General features: G+C 47.0%; 1 protein-coding gene across 1 annotated transcript; it reads right to left on the reverse strand.

Moving 5' to 3' along the window:
* Positions 1–736: 736 nt before the first annotated feature.
* VPS26B (VPS26 retromer complex component B) lies at positions 737–20,293 on the reverse strand. Its single transcript, XM_028708655.2, has 6 exons — positions 18,966–20,293; positions 11,970–12,126; positions 10,544–10,708; positions 8,960–9,135; positions 8,065–8,207; positions 737–6,348 (listed from the first exon to the last, which is right to left on the reverse strand). Exons 1-6 carry the CDS (start codon positions 19,186–19,188, stop codon positions 6,202–6,204), a joined length of 1,011 nt encoding a protein of 336 aa, XP_028564488.1. The 5' UTR covers positions 19,189–20,293; the 3' UTR covers positions 737–6,201.
* Positions 20,294–20,441: the final 148 nt, after the last annotated feature.

Raw genomic sequence — 20,441 nt, forward strand, 5'->3', positions numbered from 1 at the left:
TAACAGGTGTAGAACACATGAGATGTGGCTAGCAGAACCTCTGTTGCAGGGCATGGGGCTGGGTACGCACCATGCCTTTAAGGCACATTCTTTCCCTCAAAGCATTCTGGGCACTGTAGTTTAAGGGTTGCTGGGTACTGTTCAGTCTTGTGAGCTCTAAACTACAGCACCCAGAATTCTTTGAGGGGAAAGAATGGGCTTCAGGCATGTTTTAAAGGTAATAGTGCCTATGCACCCTCAGCTAATCAGGTTGGTCCTTGCGTCAATGGGTGGAACGTGGAGAGGACTTTCTTTTCTGACTGCTGACCTGGAGCTTAATGGTAGGCCTTTGAGTAGAACTTATGTGGATGATCTTCGGGCCAGCGAGCTTTTTGCAAGACGAAGACACTTCACTGTGCTATTTTCAAAGGGCGGAACAAACAGCCAGACATATAAAGCACAGGCTAAAGGTCACATCCAGCTAACGTAAAGACTAGAATTGGATAGAACCAAGTGTTACTGGATTCCAAAGCCCTAAGCTGCAACCCCATAACATCTGGAATGCCCCTGAGTATATGTGCAGTACTTTTTATCCTCCCCCTAATTACCTACACCCCACAGGCATGGGTGCAAGGCTGGAAACAGAGACCCTCAGGAAACCTTGGATTTACTCTCCCACCCCACTTTTGTGGTTTTTTAAAATCGTTTTTAGATGAATAGAAATATCACACAACCCAAGAAAAATAGCTTGACGCTCAACCTTTGAAAGCCTAGAATGGCTTCTTTTTTAATTGGGAGAACAACCTCTCATCATTTAAAAATACAACCATTTAAAAGACAATGAATTAAGAAACATGTAAACAATGCAGAGGCTTAAATTTACAAGTTGCCCAGCTTAATTCAGTACCTGTGGATTCCCCACCCACCCATCCCTGCCGGAGCGGGGCAGTCAGATCCTCGTGGGTGGTCTTTGCTTGGGATTTTTTTTCCTTCTCTTGTGTCTCACACTGGAGATGAACGTTAAACATGGCTTTTTCCAGGGATGGCTAGATGCAAAATGGGTATGGACCGTACTCTAGAAGGCTTAGTAAAAACTGAACCAGGGTGTATGATGTACCTTACAAATACACCGGCGGTTCTATGCTGCACAGCCCCAAGCTGCCTGCATAAAATTATGCAAATCAGCAAACTACTTTGCATAATTTAACCCCCCCAGTTTTTAATAATCTACTACTCCTAGTCATGGGGAGATGAGCACTTGTGCCTTGGCTGAAAAAAAATACTGGATATTGTCTAACTAGCACAAAATTTCAGGCTTTTACAACGGGGACTCCTTCCCCACACTCCCTGTTTGTTTTGGGGCACTACTGGAGATGTGGGAAAGGGGGAAGGAAGCCCCCCTGCATGTTATTCAGCGCTACTTTGGAAACAACCCTTTATTTGGCCCACCCTCTGGCTGCTGTGATCTCACCAGGGACTAGTAGCACAGCTGGAAGCATAACTCTTCAACCATTCAACACGAGAACCATTTGTCCTGTCATAGGCTTTTTCTTTTCGGAATGGAAACTTATGGTTGTCGAGAAACTTGGTTCTCCACCTGCTACCACATCTTGTGATTTGTGCTTCCATGATAATGTGGGGCATATATTGCTCTGGACCCTTGGCCTGGAAAACAAAGAACACACACACCCTTGGCTCTTGAGATCTAATGCAAAGTTCTTTCAAGTACCCCCTCATGCAGTTGGTACGGGTCACAAAATGCTGTGGTCCAATAAAGAGCGAGATCCAGACAGAAGCCTGAATGCTAAAAAGCTTCAAAACCACTAACCTATATCTAATGCCAGCACATATTATATGGCTTTACAAAACTAAGAATTCATCACCAGCTGTGGAGGAGGTTTGTCTTTTAGGTCCGAACAGCCACCAACCATTATGTGCAGCTGGAAAACATTTACACTCGGGAGAAACCTATTGACTAAGTATCCCCTAAATAGGCAGAAAACAGCCTCGCAGCAGGAATCACCTGACAGCAGGCCAGGAATGATCACCAGAAGCTGGTTAAAAACTATGAAGATGGTTTCACTGCTGTTCTGGCACAGCAAAGGAGCTGTTGCACACAAGAATGAGGGGTGGCATAAACTTAGGAGCAGCACCAAGCCTGCTTTGTGGTGAGAGCCAAAGCATCATCTCTCCCCTTTGCGGACCCAACACATTTGGTGTTTTGTTTCAGCCTGGTTTCTTCTTGGTGGAACATCCTTGGCCTTCATATGTGAGATGCCAGTTCTTCCCCACTTAATGTCCCCACTTCCCAAGCTCTGGGAAAGGGAACCTTTGGTCCTCCAGACATTGATGGAAGGAGTAGTTCAGCAACATCTGGGGGAGCCACAGGTTCTCTGCCAACCTAGCAACGTATTTGTCTGATTCTAAAACCTTCAAAGTAGTAGACAGCAAGCATTAGCAACAAAAAAACTTGAGAAGGGGGGAATGTCCCCATTAGTTACAGCTGTCAAGAGCATTGGTTTCCTGTCTCTGTGACGTAAGAGAATCGGCTTTGAAATCTTTGCTCCAACATGTGATCCACTGGTGAGGGTATGGGTGTGGCTTGTAGCTCAGATAGCCAACTTTGTGTCCTCCAGATATTTTGGACTTTAGCTCCCATTATCCTTATTGGCCATGCTGGCTAGGGGAGATGGGAAATAGAAAGTTTAGCCACACCCAGAGGGCACCAAATTGGCTATCCTAGGCATACAGCTTTCATTCCCAATCTGTCCAAATGGGGGTTAATAGTGACCTATCTCATAAAGGTGTTGTCAGAATAAAGATAAGAATGTTATTTGCATGGATCCCGCTAGCTAGTACCAGATTCTGTATCTCTGCAATATAAAAAAATTGTAAGGATGTCATCATGCTACAGTTCTCTTGGCTACAGCCAGATGGCGATGAAATTGACAGTGTGACAAGCTGCTCAGGGAAAAGGAGGGGACTGGAGGGTGGAGATTCCAGCAGCCCAGGCAAGCTGAGGGAACCAGAAGATGGATACATAGGCAGTGGGTGGCCCAGATGAACCATGGAGAGGAGGGATTTTTTGGGTGAGGTGTAAAGGGAGGGGGAGGAAGGTTGGCAGGTGAAGTGAGCAAGGGCACAGCCCCTGTTTAGAAATACATTTGCAGCGGTATTCTTCAGAATACAACTGCCAGAGAATATGGTTTTATGCTCAAGCAGGACTGCAAGATCTACCTACACTTTACAGAAGGCATTGTATTCTCTCCCCACCCCCGCAAGCAACACGCAATCCTTGAACTCTTCCTCCGTGGGTCGCAAAGCAACAGGGAGAAAAAAGCTTTCCAATAATGGCCGGCTTGGCTGTGGCCCTCCAGATGTTGCTGAACTCCAGCTCCCATCAGCCCCAGCGAGCATGACCAACAGTAAAGGATGTTGTGATTTAGAGTCCCGACAACATTTGGAAGGGCACAGGTTCCCACTGCTTAGGGACTCTAACCCCCATAAACCCCACTCAGCATGGTCAAGAGTTAGGGATGATGGCAGTTGTAGTCCAGAAACATCTGGAGGGCTTCAGATTCCTCATCCCTCATGTAAAGGCTGGATTATTCAGAGAACTGTATTTCCAAATAGGTGGGGGTGTTTTCAATTCAAACATGACAGGGGGGTTGATCCAGATGACCCTTCCAACTTTACAGTTCTTTAATTCTATGAAAGAAAGGTAGTTCTGCATAAGGACAACTGAGAAAACTGAAATACGTACCCTGCACCAATTTTGCAAATTTAAGACAATTCTGTGCAATTTATTCTACAAGCTGTTAAAAAAAAAAAAGCACTTTAATCACTTTGATACAGGGAAAGACACATGCAGGCCACCAGAAATTTTATTCAAGTAGCCCCTCTGCCTTCTGAAATTTCATCAGGCATAGCCTACACATTTTTAGCCATCACATGCACACAAGCAGCCCACGTGTCTCTTTCCTAAAATAAAAGCTGACAATTGTCATGTCCTCTGGTGCATTTACAGCGATCTGGTAGAATCTCTGTATAGATATATCCTACTGATTAAGAAATGGAATGAAGGTGTGGGTGTCTTAAAAACAAAACGTTTGCTTGGTCCCAGGAATCTGTCAGAACTGCAAGTAGGTTTCATTTTTGTGGAGGGAGCAGCTGTGGTGCTCAAGTTTCTAGTTCTCATTGATTCACCGAAGGAAAATAAAGAGGGGAGAAGCTTAAAAGAAACATTCCTAAAAGTGCTGAAGTCAGAAGGCAAATCAGAGAAATATTTATGCTATTAAATTACAAGTAAATGGTTTGTTTTAGAGGGAGAGCAACTCAACCAACAAATTTATGAATATTTTGAGGTGACATTCAGTCTTACGCCCACCTCTACAGCAGAAAGTGCATATTTATCACAAAATGGGCTTGGAGGGAAGAAAGTGACTGTGTTTGTTCTCCTTAGTCAATCTCAACGGTGAAGACGAATAAAACCAATTCATACTTACAGAACAAGACACATCTATTTAACTCTGTACATTTTTAGTGTTCAATTAACTTTAAGCTTATATCAGGCTTTTTCGGGGGGGGGGGGGGTCCGGGGAGATGAAGCTTTGGCTGCAGGGTGTGTGTGGTCTTTTATAGGATGTGGGGAAAGATGTCCAAGAGCAGGTGTCCCCAGCACACTTAGGGAAAAGCAGCCCAATTCATCAGTGCTTTCTAATCTAATCCTAAGGGGCGCACTTTTAGACACAGCTTGCCATTCCACCTCCCCGAAGGTTCACTTTTAGGATGTGAAAGAGCGCGGATCACCTCAGCGATCAAGGAATGTACATACAGAAGGTACCAGGTCCTTGGGGGTTTTTCCCTCACGGAACACAGTTTGGGAATGGGCTGTGCTGATCCAACTTTTGGAATAGCAACAGAGTGCATGCGGACAGCTCGGGAAACAGGAGAATGCTATTGGGGAGGGTATGTTTTAAAGTGGGCTACAACAGAAACGGGGTGTGTGAGCTTCCCTCCCTCCCTACGCCTTTTTTTTTTTTTTTAAGGCCCCCAAAGTGCAGCTTTCCTCCTCGCAATCCAGTTTTCAACGAAGGAAGTCTCAACAGTACACAACCGGCTTGGTGAAAACAGTAGTGCTGTTTTTCCAGTTCTACAAAAGAAACTCGACAGACGGAGGGCAAAAAACAATTCCCATGCCACAATCAGCAAGTTAATCAAATTAACGAAGGGTGGGGAACCTGTGGCCCTCCAAATGTTACTGGACCACATTGTCCATCAACCCTGCCCCTTATCGATACTGCCTCGGGCTGATAAGGAGTTGGAATCTAATGACATTGGAGGGCCATGCTACCAGGAGCCCACTGCACCGACCTAGCCAAAGAGGCTCCCTGTCGCCTCTCTGTGCGATTTACCAGACACACCTCTCCAGTCAGTCATTCAAATCACAGCCAGTGCAGATCTTCCTATGCCTGCCTTCTGAGGAGTCTGTCCACTGTGTGCGTCTGCAAGAGATGCTGTTATGTGCCTTCTTGTAAGCAGGAGCTGTGCTCAGAACACAGACTCACCCAGGGACAAAAGATAAACCTAAAAAGTGAAACCGTTTTGGGTGTAAGAATGAAGCGAGACTCCCAGATTTTAATTTGGGAAAGAAGTGTCCCATCGGCTTTCAGGAGTTTAAGAAATGCTGGGGAAATTATTGGTTTTTTTACACTTGAATGCTAAATGAGCCTCTCTGGTGCTACTTATGTACACATATGAATAATGCCACTGAGGAAGAGAAAATGGAGCGCTCTTAAAAAAAAAATTAAAAATGTACAGTAAAACCGATGGGGGTGTCTTTACATTTTTTGAGGGGGGGGATGCTTTTAGCATCATGTCAGAGCACAGACACACTTTTCACCAGCCACCCTTGCCTTCATCATGCCTTCTAAAGCCACTGATCCAGCTCCCCGCCCTATCCCCAAGGAATATTTGAATGTAGAGGGAGGCAAACCTTGTCGCTGTCGCGTCCGTTGGCTCCCTCCCCATTCCGTTAAGTTGCGAGTCCTCAGGGGGAAAGGGACAAAGAAAAATGAAGAAAACACACACACACACAACCTGACAAGATAATTTGTGTTCGCAAGTCTCTGGTGAAAGATCCGTTCTGCGTTCTCCTTCCTCGTCGACGTCTTCAAGCCTTGACCACGGAAGCGCTTTGGAACCCCTCATCCCGCAACCCCATCACTGCCGGCCGTTGTTCTCTGAAGGCTGGCTGGGCGTTCTGCTCTCTGTCTGGGAAGACGTGCCTTCGAACCGCTGAGAGGCAATGGCAGCTTGGTGGGACATGCTCTTTCTCACAATATCGCCTTTTCGCCATAACACCACCTCCTGCTCCCGCAAAAGGAGAGATGGGATTGTATTATTAATGGGCTGGTACCCCCGGTATGTGCCACACATCAGACCAAAAGTTCTGTCTAGAACTGCAGTTTGTTAAGGGTGCCACGAGTTGTTAGAAGACCCCTCTTCTTCCCAGAGAGCGACAATTCCCAGAGTCCCCTGGGAAGAGGGGTTGAATTCCCTTCCTAGAGAAGCCAGACTGGATCCCTCCTTGTTGTCCTTCTGCTGGTGGGTGAACACTGTTTAATTTGGGCAGGCTTTTGGGAGCTGTTTTGTTAAGGACTTCCAAATAGTGCTGCACTGTTTTTCCTATCTGTCCTTTAATAGATCTGTTTTAATTTTATTATAGTTTAATTACTTTTTTTGAAATAGATTGCTCGCCTCTTCTTCCCTTTGGCAAATGACTGTACTGTTGAAATGGCGACAAGATCGCACTGGCCTAATTATTCTGAATGTTTGTATGTGATGCCAATAAAAGTTTGATGATGATGATGATGAGTTACTTTTTAACTATTACATGCTATATGTTTTCAGCCTTCTGTATTTTATCTGGGGAAAAGACAGGATATGAATAAATTTAATAATATAGTCAAACGACTCTTGAGAATTGTAGCTCAGTGATGGGGAGAGGGGTCTCCTAACAACTCAGCACCCTAAGCTACAGTTCTGAGGATTCTGGCAAGTGGGGAGGAGAGCAGCCACCAAAATCTAAAGAGGTATGATATCATTTTAACTGCATAGTGCGGATGGGGCCTGAGTATTGTCCCTGGTGACAGGTAGCAAGTCTCCAGGAGTCCAAGCAGGGGGCATTCCCAGCCCTACTGGAGAGGCTGGGGACTGAACCTGGGACCTTCCACACGCCAAGTACACAGTCTGCCACTGAGCTACATCCCTTCCTTGTCAAAGTCATTCACATGCATGTGTCCGTTTCCCCCGAAATACAGGCAATGGCACCGCGTGTTTAAGTGAAACCGTGCATATTATAAACACCATCATAAAAGCCTGCATAACACCTCATTCCATCCCTTTTGGTGACATTTTCAGGTTAGTTTAGCATGAGGCACATGTGCGCAATCACACACATATAGTGGTACCTCTGGTTAAGAACTTAATTTGTTCTGGAGGTCCGTTCTTAATCTGAAACTGTTCTTAACCCGAGGTACCACTTTAGCTAATGGAGCCTCCTGCTGCCGCTGCACGATTTCTGTTCTCATCATGAAGCAAAGTACTTAACCCGAGGTACTATTTCTGGGTTAGCGGAGTCTGTAACCTGAAGCATTTTTAACCTAAAGTGTCTGTAACCTGAGGTACCACTGTATTGGATGTGCCTAAAATGGGCGCTGCCTGGGCACACAACACCCTCAGGATCCAGGCAACAGTATCACAAAAGGTGTCACTGTGGGGTGTGTGTGTGTGTGTGTGTGTGTGTGTGTGTGTGTGTGTGTGAGAGAGAGAGAGAGAGAGAGAGAGAGAGAGAGAGAGAGACTCAGTTATTGACCTAAACCGGGGCTGGAGAATTCATGAACTCCCATCAGCCCCCACCAGCATAGCCAAAGGTCAGGGATTGAAAAATTGCAATCTGGAAACATCTGGAGGGTTACCGGTTCCGCATCTCCTAACTATGCAGCAAAGGGGAGACGAAGGCCCCACTGTCTGTGTCGAACTTCCCATAGCAGGCCTGCCCGCTTGGGACCTCAGCCACCTCACCTGCTGTTTAAAATAGCGCCGCTCCTCCTCGTCAATCAGCACAAGGTTGAGATAGTAGCGCACCGAGAACTTCTTATTGATGTCCCTCATGGTCGGCGTCAGTTCGTAGCCAGCGAGGAAGAGCCTGATGGGGATGGACTCCCCTGCAAAGGAGGCCAATAAAAGCAAAACAAATTTTCCAAGCTGGAACACACTTATAGCAGCAAAGCGTAAGATGAACAGAACTTCCCACTGGTTTTGTTTTCGTGTTTCCACTGGAGAAAGAGAAATGGTGCAACGAATAGGTGGACTGGGCAGGGACACAGTACCTGCAGCCTTTGAGGCATTGCTGGGCTACAACGCCCATCAGCCCCAGCCAGCAGGGCTAATGGTGAGCGATGACAGGAACAGTATCCAGGAACATCTGGAAGCCACGCCTAGTGTTGGGTTCAGAGCAAGGAGACCAGAGTTCCAGTCCTTGTTCAGCTACCAAGGCCAAAGTGTGAAATTGAGGGGCCGTTACCCGTTCCGATCTGTACAAATTCCCCAAATCCCCGTTTTGATATGCTCTTATAGCACGGTTTTAATGCTGCATTTTTGTGTTCTTGTGATGCTTTAAGTAAATAAATGTGCAAAAAAAGTGGGTGGGGGAAGAGGAATTTAAAAGAGTGTTGTGAAGAGGGGCTGCAGCTGCAGCCTTTTTTAGCATGAGATGCCAGGTTAACCGCCTGAAACCCCCAGCTGAGAATGACCTTTAGTACAGGGATGATGCACTAACAAATGTTGCTGGGGCTACAACTGCTGTCATTCCTCACCATTGGCTATGCTGGCTGGGAGCAAAATATCCGGAAGCCACCAGGTTTGGGGGGGGGGGGGTGGCTGCCTTGGGGCATCCTTCCAAGGAATCCCTCCTTACCTCTGACAGGTGCCCCATCCATGATCTCATATTTAGCTATTGTATCGTTTTCATGGTAAACATTAGGGCCGGTCCCCGTGGTCTCCCTCTTGATGATGTCGATCTCCATGTGCTTGATCTTGATCCGCACTAGGAGGAAGTAGATCTTCCCAACGATCACGTCTTTTAAATGGTACCTGGGGAGAGCCAGAAATCAGCAGAGGAAGTACAGTCATAGCTCGTTACGTTTGCTTCATGTTACGTTTTTTCAGGTTGTGTCCTGCGGCGACCCGGAAGTACCAGAAAGGGTTACTCCGGGTTTCACTGCTTGTGCATGCGCAGAAGCGCTAAATCGTGCTTCGTGCATGTGCAGATACGGCGCTTCAAGTTGTGGGCTTTTCATGTTGCGAACAGGCCTCCAGAATGGATGCCGATCGCAACCAGAGGTACCACTGTAGACTCAACAAAACGGTAACAACCTTTAAACAACAAAATAGAATGACAGGTCCCCCCAGATATTGGGACTCTAGGGTCAGGTGATATATTGTCCAAAACTGGTTTCAAGTCCATATTATGCTGTTGCAGGCATCCCCAAACTCGGCCCTCCAGATGTTTTGGGACTACAACTCCCATCATCCGTAGATAACAGGACCAGTGGTCAGGGATGATGGGAATTGTAGTCCCAAAAACATCTGGAGGGCCGAGTTTGAGGATGCCAGTGCTATTGGTTTCATAAGTTTTGACCTGGCAATATACTGGGACTCAAGATGTATGTTTGTGTGCTATGCAAAAAATCACAATGTGGGGAAAACTGTGAAGTCAGCCAATGCCTCTATATAGCTCCATCCTTATTTCAGACATTGTTATATAATAGCAAGCATATCACGGTGTTTAGCTGGTGATACATTGTGAGGTTGAAAACCAGCTCCATCCTTATTTCAGACGTTGTGATGTATCACTGTATCGCAATGCTTAGCTGGCGCTATATCACAAAGTTGAAAACTAGATAACACCCAGCCATACTGTCCGTCTCTACATAGCTCCATTGTTATTTAGCTGATGACATATTGCAGTGTTGGAAACCAGATATCGCCCAGCCCTGTTGGACTCCTGTCTCTCGTAAGTTCCAGCCAGGTCAAGGACAGATGTGGGGAACACTTGTCCCTCCAGATGTTACTGGTCTACAAACCCAAAACTGGTCTACACTGATTGGCAATGGCTTTCCAAGGTTTCCAAGACCTACCAGGACATCCAAGGGATTGAACCTGCGACCTTCTGCATGGATACTACCACCAAGCTATTGCCATTCTTTAAGGAAAGTGTGGGGGACCTTGGGCTCTCCCAATGTTGCTGAGCCCATCGAGCATGGCCAAGGTTGATGGGAGTGGTCACTCAGCAACCTCCTGAGGGCCTAAGGTTTTCCCCTGCACCTCTTTTAAGGGACTGCCTGCCACTCAACCAAGAAGACCATCCATGGGAGAAGAAGAGCACAAGGACGAAGTCACAATCTCCAAGGGACGTCTCCCTAATCACCTGGCTACATCCCCGTATAAAAACCTCAAATACCCAACTCATTCAGTAGGAAGCCTTTGTGGAACAACTTACTTGGATTTATTGTACTCAAACTCAATATGTAGGCAATCTTCAATGCCCACCTCCATCTTGATGGAGGAATTAAGTTCTGGGTACGTGCTAAGCGTGTGTACAACAATGTCCATCTCCTTCACCACGTCGTTCAGTCTGCGACTCACAGTGGCCCGGAGGAAGTACCTGCAAAAAAGAAAGAGACAATTGTGGTAGCAAGTCTTTCAACAGCCTGAGGATTCATGTCTATTAAGCATCTGTAACAGATACTTAAATGCACCTTTCTTTTTGTTTTGGATGCTAGGATTTTTTATAACTGCATTCAGATTTTCCAGTTGCTTGATCTTACTGACAATAAGTGGCCTTGGATAGAACGGTGGGATATGAATGCTTTAAAGAAAGAAAATGCAATTTTCTCTCTCTCTCTCTCTCTCTCTCTCTCTCTCTCTCTCTCACACACACACACACACACACACACACACACCGCCTTCAGCCAAAAAGGCTCCCATAGCAGCTTATACACTAATCAGTCCCACAACCCTATGGAGAAAATCACAGTGGAGTGGGTGCAGTTCTGTCATGCAAAGGGAAATCCTTGCATGAATGGGACAACTTGGAAATAGCTGGAGGTTTCAGTGGACTAAACAATTTTTAAAAATAATTGGTTTGGTTCTATATACCAAAATACATACAAACTCTGGAAGACTGTGGTCAAATACAGCTAGCATTCATGAGTTACGATCATACTGTAAGTCATCCCAGGCTTAGCTAGATCACCCCCCTCTCCTTGGGAGGAAGGGGTTGGCAAAGCCTTTGCCACGACCCCTCACCATGGAAGGAAGGAAGGAAGTCAAATTCCCTCCTTTGTCTGTTCTCTTTTCCATGATGTAACCAGTGAGGAAGAATATCTGGGGAAGCAATGCAGGACTGAGACCTTGAATCTGTAAGTAAAGCATTTAAATTTACTTAACAGCGTGTGGTTTGCTCATTGTAAGAGGGGTAGAAAAAGGCCAGCTGCTGTGTGCAGCTGAATGGGATAAAAAATGTTTAACAACCTATATTCCTAATGCTATAGTGCTGTTTATTTTTGTGAGTAAGACTCTGCTACTGGAACTCTTCATGTGCAAGTCTGTGTTCTGAATCCAGGCACTGAGACATTTCTCTTTTTTTGTTTACCCACACGCGTTAAGTCCACAGAGATTCATATTTTTAATTCCACCACAGTAACTTTATTCCAGACAACCAAAGCCTTGATCTCCCCAATCTGACAGCTCCAGATGTTCTGGATTCCAACTCCCACCAGTCCCAGCCAGTGAAGCTGTGGGGAGCTGTATTCCAAAACACCTGCCAGGCACCAGGTTGAAGGAGGTCAATTTCTTAGTGGCATCTTAGTGGATTTGCTGCTGAGAAAACTGGGAAAGGCTGGAGGAGCAGAGATGGAGCTCACCTCAGCTTCACGTTCTGCCCCGTGTAGGATTCGTACGGTTTCTCCACGTGTGTGAATTCAAAATCAAAGGTCTGTGACTGGGTGAACTCTCCGGGGCGGGCCAAGTCCTTCACAAGTGACACGAATTCATGGTGGTTCCCTCGGTCGTAATATAGCTCTAGAAGTGAAAGATTCTTGGTGAAGCAAGGCTATTTGTGGCCTCATTCTAGAAGCCTCCAGGTGAAGTGCAAGAAAATAGGAAAGGAACATTAAGGCAGAAGGTAGCCCTGCATCAACTGGTAGATCTCTGAGTGACTGGCAGTAGATTAGCAAGGATTTATGGCTCCCAATTGTTTAACAATAGAAGCAATAAAACGAATCCTTCTTGCCGTAAATTATGCTGCTGCTGAAGAAGAAAGAAGCAGCCTGAGCTAACCAACGGCAGATTTTTGTGTGTTAAGCCGGTGAGCTCTGTTATTTTCTGGTACCCAAAATAAATTACTGAGGTCAGAATTCTTTAGCTCTAGGCGCAAGGCTTTTTTGGCCAAGCACTGGTTGGTGGATCTAGGGGTTCCAGTAAAAAGTAGAAGCCTGAAGTCAGCCCACCCCTGCAGTAAAGTATATCAAAGCACCAGCAAAAAAAAGCTAACTATTTAAATGGATGCAGCTAATCAACAAGAAAAAATAAGTATCAACGCAGGCCCAATCACATAGAGATCAAAACCTTAAGACTAATAACCTTCACATTAAAAAGAGGCTGAAATCTGAGATGCTAAAATAATCTCTAAAAGTTGTTTTAGAAGTCCTGGAAGAATCTATTTCCTTGGTGCTGAAAAAACATTAGGTGCCAGGTGAGTCTATACAAATAGTGTTCCATAAATTGAGAAGGACCCTGAAAAGACCCTCTCTCTTATTGCCACTGTCTGTGCTTCAGAAATGAGGAGGGCACCAGCAGATTATTTTAGGGCCCAGGAAGATCCACAAGGAAAAAGCAGTTCCAAAAGCCAAGAGGTTCTCAAGTTGTTTAGGGCTTTCACCTGCAGTAGACACCTGAATTGTCATGACAGCCCTCCCTCAAGCAGTGATGCGGACAAAATCTTCTGGCATGGAATTTTTAAAGAAAACTTTCCAAAGCAATATTTTTCTTATGCCAAGCTTACCAGTTTTAGAAACATGTTGTTTCATAAAAAAATCAATTAGTAGCGCGATGAATAACTACAATACAAGTCAAATTGGATACAGCAACTAGTCAAATCTAAATTCAAAGCTGCAATTAACCTTTTAAAACGTCTTCTCCCTGAGATTTATGCACACAACTATTCCAGCACATGAAAATAAAAATGTTACGCAGTTTTCAGTGCCTTCACTTTATTTCTTAAAATTGAAGTAACAGGCGACGTGTATGCTATTTTGTTGTCAAGTCTTGAAATGTTTGCAAGCGTTCCAATAAAAGTAATTTTCAAGTAATACTCTGAATTGTTTGCATACATTTAAACCACACAAAGCACAATTTATTGAACTTGCTTTTCCTAATCAAATTGTTTCAGTTCAACTACTCTTAGCTGTTGCAAAAACTTTTCAGATGTTTACTGAGGATGTAAAATTAACACATCGTCATTTTTTTAAAAAAAGCTTTGTGTACTACAGATGTGGGGAACTACTGACCCTCCAATTCTTGCTGAACTGCAACTCCCATCACCCCTGCCCACTGACCATGCTTGCTGGGGCTGCAGTTTGGCAACATCTGGAGGGCCAAAGGTTTAAAACATCGGCTCTACTACACTCACAGGGCTATTCTACACATGCCAACTCAGAAGAAAACCCCATTGAGTTCAATGGTACTGTGCTCCCGGGAAGCGAGTGTAGGATTGCTGCCTAACAGTGTAATCCTATGCCTATTGAATTAGTCAGCTCCTGCTGAAGGACCAACCAATGATGGACTAAACAGTAACTGGATTTGAAAAAGCAGGTACCAATCTGGTGCCTTGTAAAAAGGTACAGACAGATTAATAGGAAACTGCGTTAAGCCAGGTCAGACTATTTCTCCCCCTAGTTCAGTACTGGTTGAGTGGATCCAGCAGATAAACAGCATCACCTGCTAGTCAATCAGTCTCTCTCTCTCCCTCTCCTCCCTTCCTTGAGTTACTGGGGATTGAACCTGGGACCTTTTGCTTGCAAAGCATGAGCCACTGACCTGCAGTCCTTCCCCAAACAGCCACCCTCCCTTGTCATATTACTGTTGCTCCTGCCATGCCATTAATATGTCTAGATACCACACCTGGAAGGATGAATTAGAATTGAACTGAGGTCTTCTGCCATTCAGGTTCCTTCTAATAAGCAGAGGCAGGAAAAAGAGGTTGACAGAGTATAGCTGGGGAAGGCGGGAGGTTCTTCCCACAAGCCCTGGCTCAGGGAACAGTCAGAGCTGACCACATGGAACAAGGGAATCAAAATAGAAAGCCCGAATTTTTTCCCCCTCCAACGTAATAAATAGGCACTTGGGATGTCGTCCGGCTTCTCAGACTGCAAAAACGACTAGGAGGCGTGGATGCACCACACAGAGAGAACCGAAAGCGGGTACAGAATTACATTTCATGTAATCTGGAAAGCCAGGCAAAGGAGCCGGCCAACAACGAATTCACAAAGCCGAATGAGTTTGCCAGAAATCAACCTCAATTTGCTACTCCATTCACTTAGATCAGTTTTGGAGACTGCAGGGGGAGGTGAGAAGGGGCTGGGAGAACACTGAACACGCAGCGGATCCTTCACACAACCACAGCCGACCCCTGTCTCTTCAACATGCCAGTTTGGTGTTCCAAACGCTCCCGGATATTTGGGATTCTCAAGTTTATTTTTCCTGCATGCGCAGATTTTGTGATGCAAGTGTTGCCCACAGAGTGCAACGTTAAGAATGTCTATGCCAAGTACATGTATTCAGTTTGGGTTTCCTTGCACTGACAAGGAGGTGGGCCAGGGTATACCGTATTTTTCGCTCTATAGGATGCACCCCACCAGAGGACGCACCTTGTTTTACAGGGGGAGAACAAGAAAAAAAATTCTCCCCCTCTCTGCGCAGCGCCCCTTCAGCGAGGCGGCAGGAGAAACAGAGCCCCTTCCATTTCTCCTCCCGCTTAGCTGAAGGGGTGCTGCGCCTTGGCTGAAGGGGCATTTACCATTCAGCGAAAGGAACCCAAAGCCTCCGGAGCTCAGCGGGAGCTCCTGCCACGCTCCGGAGGCTTCAGGCGGCGTATCTGGAGAGCGAGAAGGGTCAGTGCGCACTGACCCCTCTCGCTCACCAGGCTTCAGCGAAAGCCACGCGAAGCCTCCGGAGCATGGCAGGAGCGCTCCCACTGCGCTTCGGAGGCTTCGCGTTGCTATCGCTGAAGCCAAGGACCCTGCATTCGCTCCATATGACGCACACACATTTCCCCTTAATTTTTGGAGGGGAAAATGTGCGTCTTATAGAGCGAAAAATACGGTACACTTTCTCGACACCTGCATCACAATCAAATGTGATGCCTGTGGCCATTTCCAGGTCAACATTGTTAGGTGCCTGGGTTGTGCTGGTAAAGAACCATGTGGGTTCATATATGAAAGCCGGGCTTTTTCTCAGCTGGAACTTGACGGAATAGCACTGTATTAAAGGGTAACATGAGCATCAACCTGAACGGCAAAGGATGCGTGGGCAGGCGATCAAATCCCAGATAGGAAAATAAGGGATAAGAAAAAGCAGATTAACTGCAACTTACATTTTAGAGGGAGCCTAGATTCAGGGTCAGCAGTTTCCAGGGAGCTGTGACTATCATGAAGGAACCCTGCACTTCTGAATTTACCACACTACTGCTAATAACTTAAGGTGCCTAAAGAGATTGTTGTTAACAGTTGGCCTTGTCATAAAACACTGGCTACTACTTATATGTGCATGCATGCTCAGTTTAAGTGTAGACTTGTTGTGCCCACCTATCATCACGCTTATACAGTTTTTGAGCCCGTGAGCGCAAGAGACCTCTGCCGCGGTTGCTCCCCAATGACTGGTATTCAGACAGGCAGCTTGCATCCACCCACTGATCAGCCGTTGCGCAAATAAATGATAGTCAGGTAACCTTTTCTACCATTATTGGCAGAGGAAAACATCAGTATTCTCAGAAGAAAACCCCAAGTTCACTGAGAACAAAAACTAAAGCAGGCTGTAGCTCAGCCGTAAAGCATTTGCCTGGCATACCCAATAAGGTCCTAGGTTGAATCCTGGCACCTCCAGTTAAAAGGAGCAAGTAGCAGGAACATAAAACTAACCTGCTGAATCAGCCCAATAGCTCCTCTAGTCCAGCATCCTGCCCGCACAGTGGCTAATCAGATGTCCATGGGAAGCCTGAAAGCTGGACGTTGAGTGCAACAGTACTCTGCCCACATGCAATTCCCAGCAACTGGTTTTCAAAGGAATTATGTCTCTGACAATGGAGGCAGAATACAGCCATCCTGGCTAGCAGCTGCCAACAGCCTTTTACTCCATGAAGCTGCCTAATCCTCTTTCAAAGCCATCCAGGTTGGTGGCCATCACTGCCTGCTATGGGACAGGAAGGACTTTGCCTGGGATGCTGGAAAAGCAGTAACCTATTGGAGCGGACAATACAAGTCAGGACAGACCCAATGGTTAGATTCATTAGAGGGCCATGGCTCAGGGGCAAAGCATCTACCTTGCAAGCAGAAGGTCCCCAGTTCAATCTCCAGGTGGGGCTGGGACCGGGAGAGACCCCTGCCTGTAACCCTGGAGGGCCACCGTCAGCTGGAGAATGCTGAGTCAGATGGACCCAGTGGTCTGACTCAGCACGAGGCTGCTTCTTAGGCTCCCACCTGAGGGCTGTCAATGGCTGTGAGTCACAGCAGCCAGAAACACCAACTTTCTCTTTGTCTCTCTTTTTAAAGAGACAGTACAATGCAAGAAACAGATGCTGGAAATCAGCAACATGGATGGATATGGTCCACCTGCCCCTGCCTGCTACCCTCCCCATCTACCTTGGTCAACACCACTGGAAGGATTGCAAACCACAGAGAGCACAGGTTTTCCAGGTTCGGACAAGGCAACACTAAGCCAAAGATTAGGGAACTCCCAAGAGTTGTTGGACTCTCATTCCCATCAGCTCTGGCCAGGATGGGAAATGGCCAGGGATGATGGGGAGTTGCAGCCCAGCAACATCACCCTCCAACTAGACTAAATCAATGGCTGTGTTCAAAAGTAGCAATAAGAAAAATGGGAGGGGACTCCCTTGGCAATTCAGAAACACCTTCGCTTGCTTACAACATGGTGGAGCTGGATTTGACAAGGAGGTGTGCCTATTATCATCACATCTTAATAACCCAGAGCCTGTATGGTCTATCTATTAAAACAGTTCCCTTTCCCAACTATTCTTCTCCTTCAGCATATGGTATAAAGAGACATATATGCTAGTTAGGTCTGTGAGATTCTGTTCATTAGGCCTCCCTCTCTCTCTTTTTCCTTTATACTAAGGGGTATACTGCTTTGATACATAGAGTTTCTATTCATCCATCTTGCCTAATAGCTCTAAGTAGACCTATCCAGCATGAAAATCAGCCCACTCTTCTTACCAAGAGGTATACTGACTCAGAAGAGCACAAAGAGTGCCTTACGGGATCAGGCCAATGGCCCACTGCGTGCCTATGGGAAGCCCAGAAGCAGGACCTGAATGCAACAGCATGATTCCTACCAACTAATATTCAGAGGATACTGCCTCTGACAGTGGAGGTACAACACGGCCATCATGGCTAGTTGCCACAGGTAGCCCTACCGTTCATGAATGTGTCTTCAGACCATACACGGAAAATGTGGTGATGCTGCCAGACATCCTACACAAATCTTTTTCAACAGCCCAGTGGATTCTGAATAACACATTCAGAGGAAATTGATTTGAATTGCAGGCGGGGACCAGTACAGGCGCGTCCAATTGACACATGAAGGGAGTTCCCTGTACTGGGTAGAATATAAAATTTGGGGAGCTAAATGAAGATGACTTTATGTGAAGGTGATACAGGGTGGATAATGAATAGGGGCAACTGAACTAGAATTAAACTGATTTGGAGCAGAACCCATTGGGAAAATTAACTGGGGGCAGATGACTAGAAAAGGAGTTGATTTGGGGTGATCTGCAGGTGCGTGCGCACATATTAATTGAAGAATTTATCTGGGGTTATCTGGATGGGGAATTACATTAGCTTGCCTTTTGTGACATCTTTGTGCATCTATGCATATAAACTACTCCCAGCAAATTGTTTTTACCAACCCAGACCCTGAGTCTTTTACATACTCAGCACCATCCCTGCTGTCAGAGTCAGGGGCAGACATCCACTTGTTCAAGACGTGACTACATAGGAACATAAAAAGAGCCTGCTGGATCAGGCCAATGACCCATCTAATCCAGCATCCTGTTCTCACAGCGGCCAAGTAGATGCCTGTGGAACACCCAGCAAACAGAATTTGAGCACAGCACTCTCCCTTCCTGTGGCTTTCAGCAACTGGTATTTAGAAGCATCTCTGCCTTTGACTGTGGAGGCTTATTGCTATCTAAAAAGCCACTCTTTCTTCCCTCCCCACCCAAAGACCAATAAATCCAAAGTCCAAGGCCACATTCTGACCATATATTTAAATTCCTATGACACCACTTTGAATAGCCATGGGTTCCCCCAAGGAATGCTGGGAGCTGTAGTTTGTTAAGGGTCCTGAGAGCCGTTGGAAGGCCCCTATCCCACTCACAGAGGTACAATTCCCAGAGTGGTTTCCCACCACTCCTTCCCAGGGGACTCTTAAGAACAGTGGCTCTGTGAGGTCTCCTAACAACTCTCAGAAGCCTTAAACTACAGTTCCCAGAATTCTACTGGGCGGGAAACCATGACTGTTTTGGTATCATAGTGTTTTAAATGTATGTATGTATGTATAATCCAACTGCACCAACTGATGGAGGTTTAGTTTTGCCACCATGGATGGCAAGTACCGACCGAACTTACCGATCTGCCCAATGAACTCCACCTTGATGCCCTGGTGCTCCAGCCGTTTGTTTGGGTGCTTGAGGGTGAGGATGACCCTCCCCGAAACCGTCTCACCGTCATAAAAGAGGAAATATTTCTCCTTCTTGCCCTCCTCGGTCTTATGCTCTGCCCGGCGCCTGCTCTCTGCGTCGCTCAGGACCAATTCCAGATCCGCACTCTGTCCGAACCCAAAGAAGCTCATGGCGATGTTGGGGAAGGGATGCAGCACCTCAGAGGGCTAAGGCGGTGCCGAGCAGCACAGAACGGGGCAAGCTGCACCTTGGGGTGGCTGTGCAAGCCTTGTTCTCCAGGCGGGAGTTTTCACCGATGCTGTGAAGGAGGAGCAACCTTGCCAGCCCACGATGCAATCTCGGCTTGCCTGGCTAAAAAACAGTTACCAAAGTAAGAAAAGGAAACCACAGGATCCTGGTGCATAAGGAAACCTGGGTGTGCTGGGGCAGGACTAAGGCTCTGTTGGGCAAAGGGGCTCAGAGTAAAAGGAGGACTATTTGGTGGGGGTGATGGAAGGAAGGGGGTAGGCAGGTACTGTTTGGATCCAATAAGAAGAATGATAACTGATGCTCTGCAAGCTACAGCTCCGAAGGCTTGGAAAGGCTAGACCCGAGAACTGGCAGGGATCAAGGCAGCCCCAGGTTGGGGGCGCTGCTCTCTCTCTCTCACCTTCGGGCGCCAATGCAAGGAAGGTGGGCGTAAAAGGAGAAGCGGGAAGGGGCGTTCACAGCTGGAGACGGAACGCAACGTTGCAAGCCGTGGGGGACATGGTTGGTGGTAACGGGGAAAGGGGGAGCAGCAGCTTCGGCAGGGAATGGGGAGAAGCATGCACGGAGGACTCTGCTGCTGGGGAAGGGGGAGCGGGAGGAGGGGGTAGGCGTGTGCAATCTACGGGCCCACTTCGCTGGGGTTTTAAAATAATAACTAAAAATAAATAAATCAATAAATAAGAGAGGTGGAATGGGGAGGAGGGGTTGGAAAATCGACGGGGGCGTTGCTCCCTGGGAGGAAAGGAAAAGGTGGCGGAGGGAGGTTGCTGCAGGAAGGCCCGAGGCTCCGGAGAGCAATGCCGTGCAGCGAAATGCAACGCAGCACCGGAGCATTCACTGCACAGCCGGGCCTTTGCAAAAAATAAATAAAGGAAGAGGGATGACAGCCGCCGCCGCCGCTCCGATGATGCGCTGCCTCTTCCCCGCCTTCGCCTGGGCTGCGCTCGCTGCTGGCTGCGGAGCTCGCGCCGCGTCCCGGACCAGGGGCCTCGTACTGCGCACGCGCCCTTCCCGTTCCTGGGCAAAGGGGAGGAGGGGGAGCCGAGGAGGGGAAGGCCCGCCTCTCCGTCCCTCCACCCCAGCGCGCTCACGGGACGCATGCGCCGTCCTTCTTCTTCCGAGGTGCGCGCGGAGGCGGGGTCCGCGGCCCTTGGTGCGCCGGCACAGTGCGAGA

This window comes from Podarcis muralis, chromosome 15 (genome assembly GCF_964188315.1).
Source record: "Podarcis muralis chromosome 15, rPodMur119.hap1.1, whole genome shotgun sequence".
NCBI classification, from domain to species: domain Eukaryota; kingdom Metazoa; phylum Chordata; class Lepidosauria; order Squamata; family Lacertidae; genus Podarcis; species Podarcis muralis.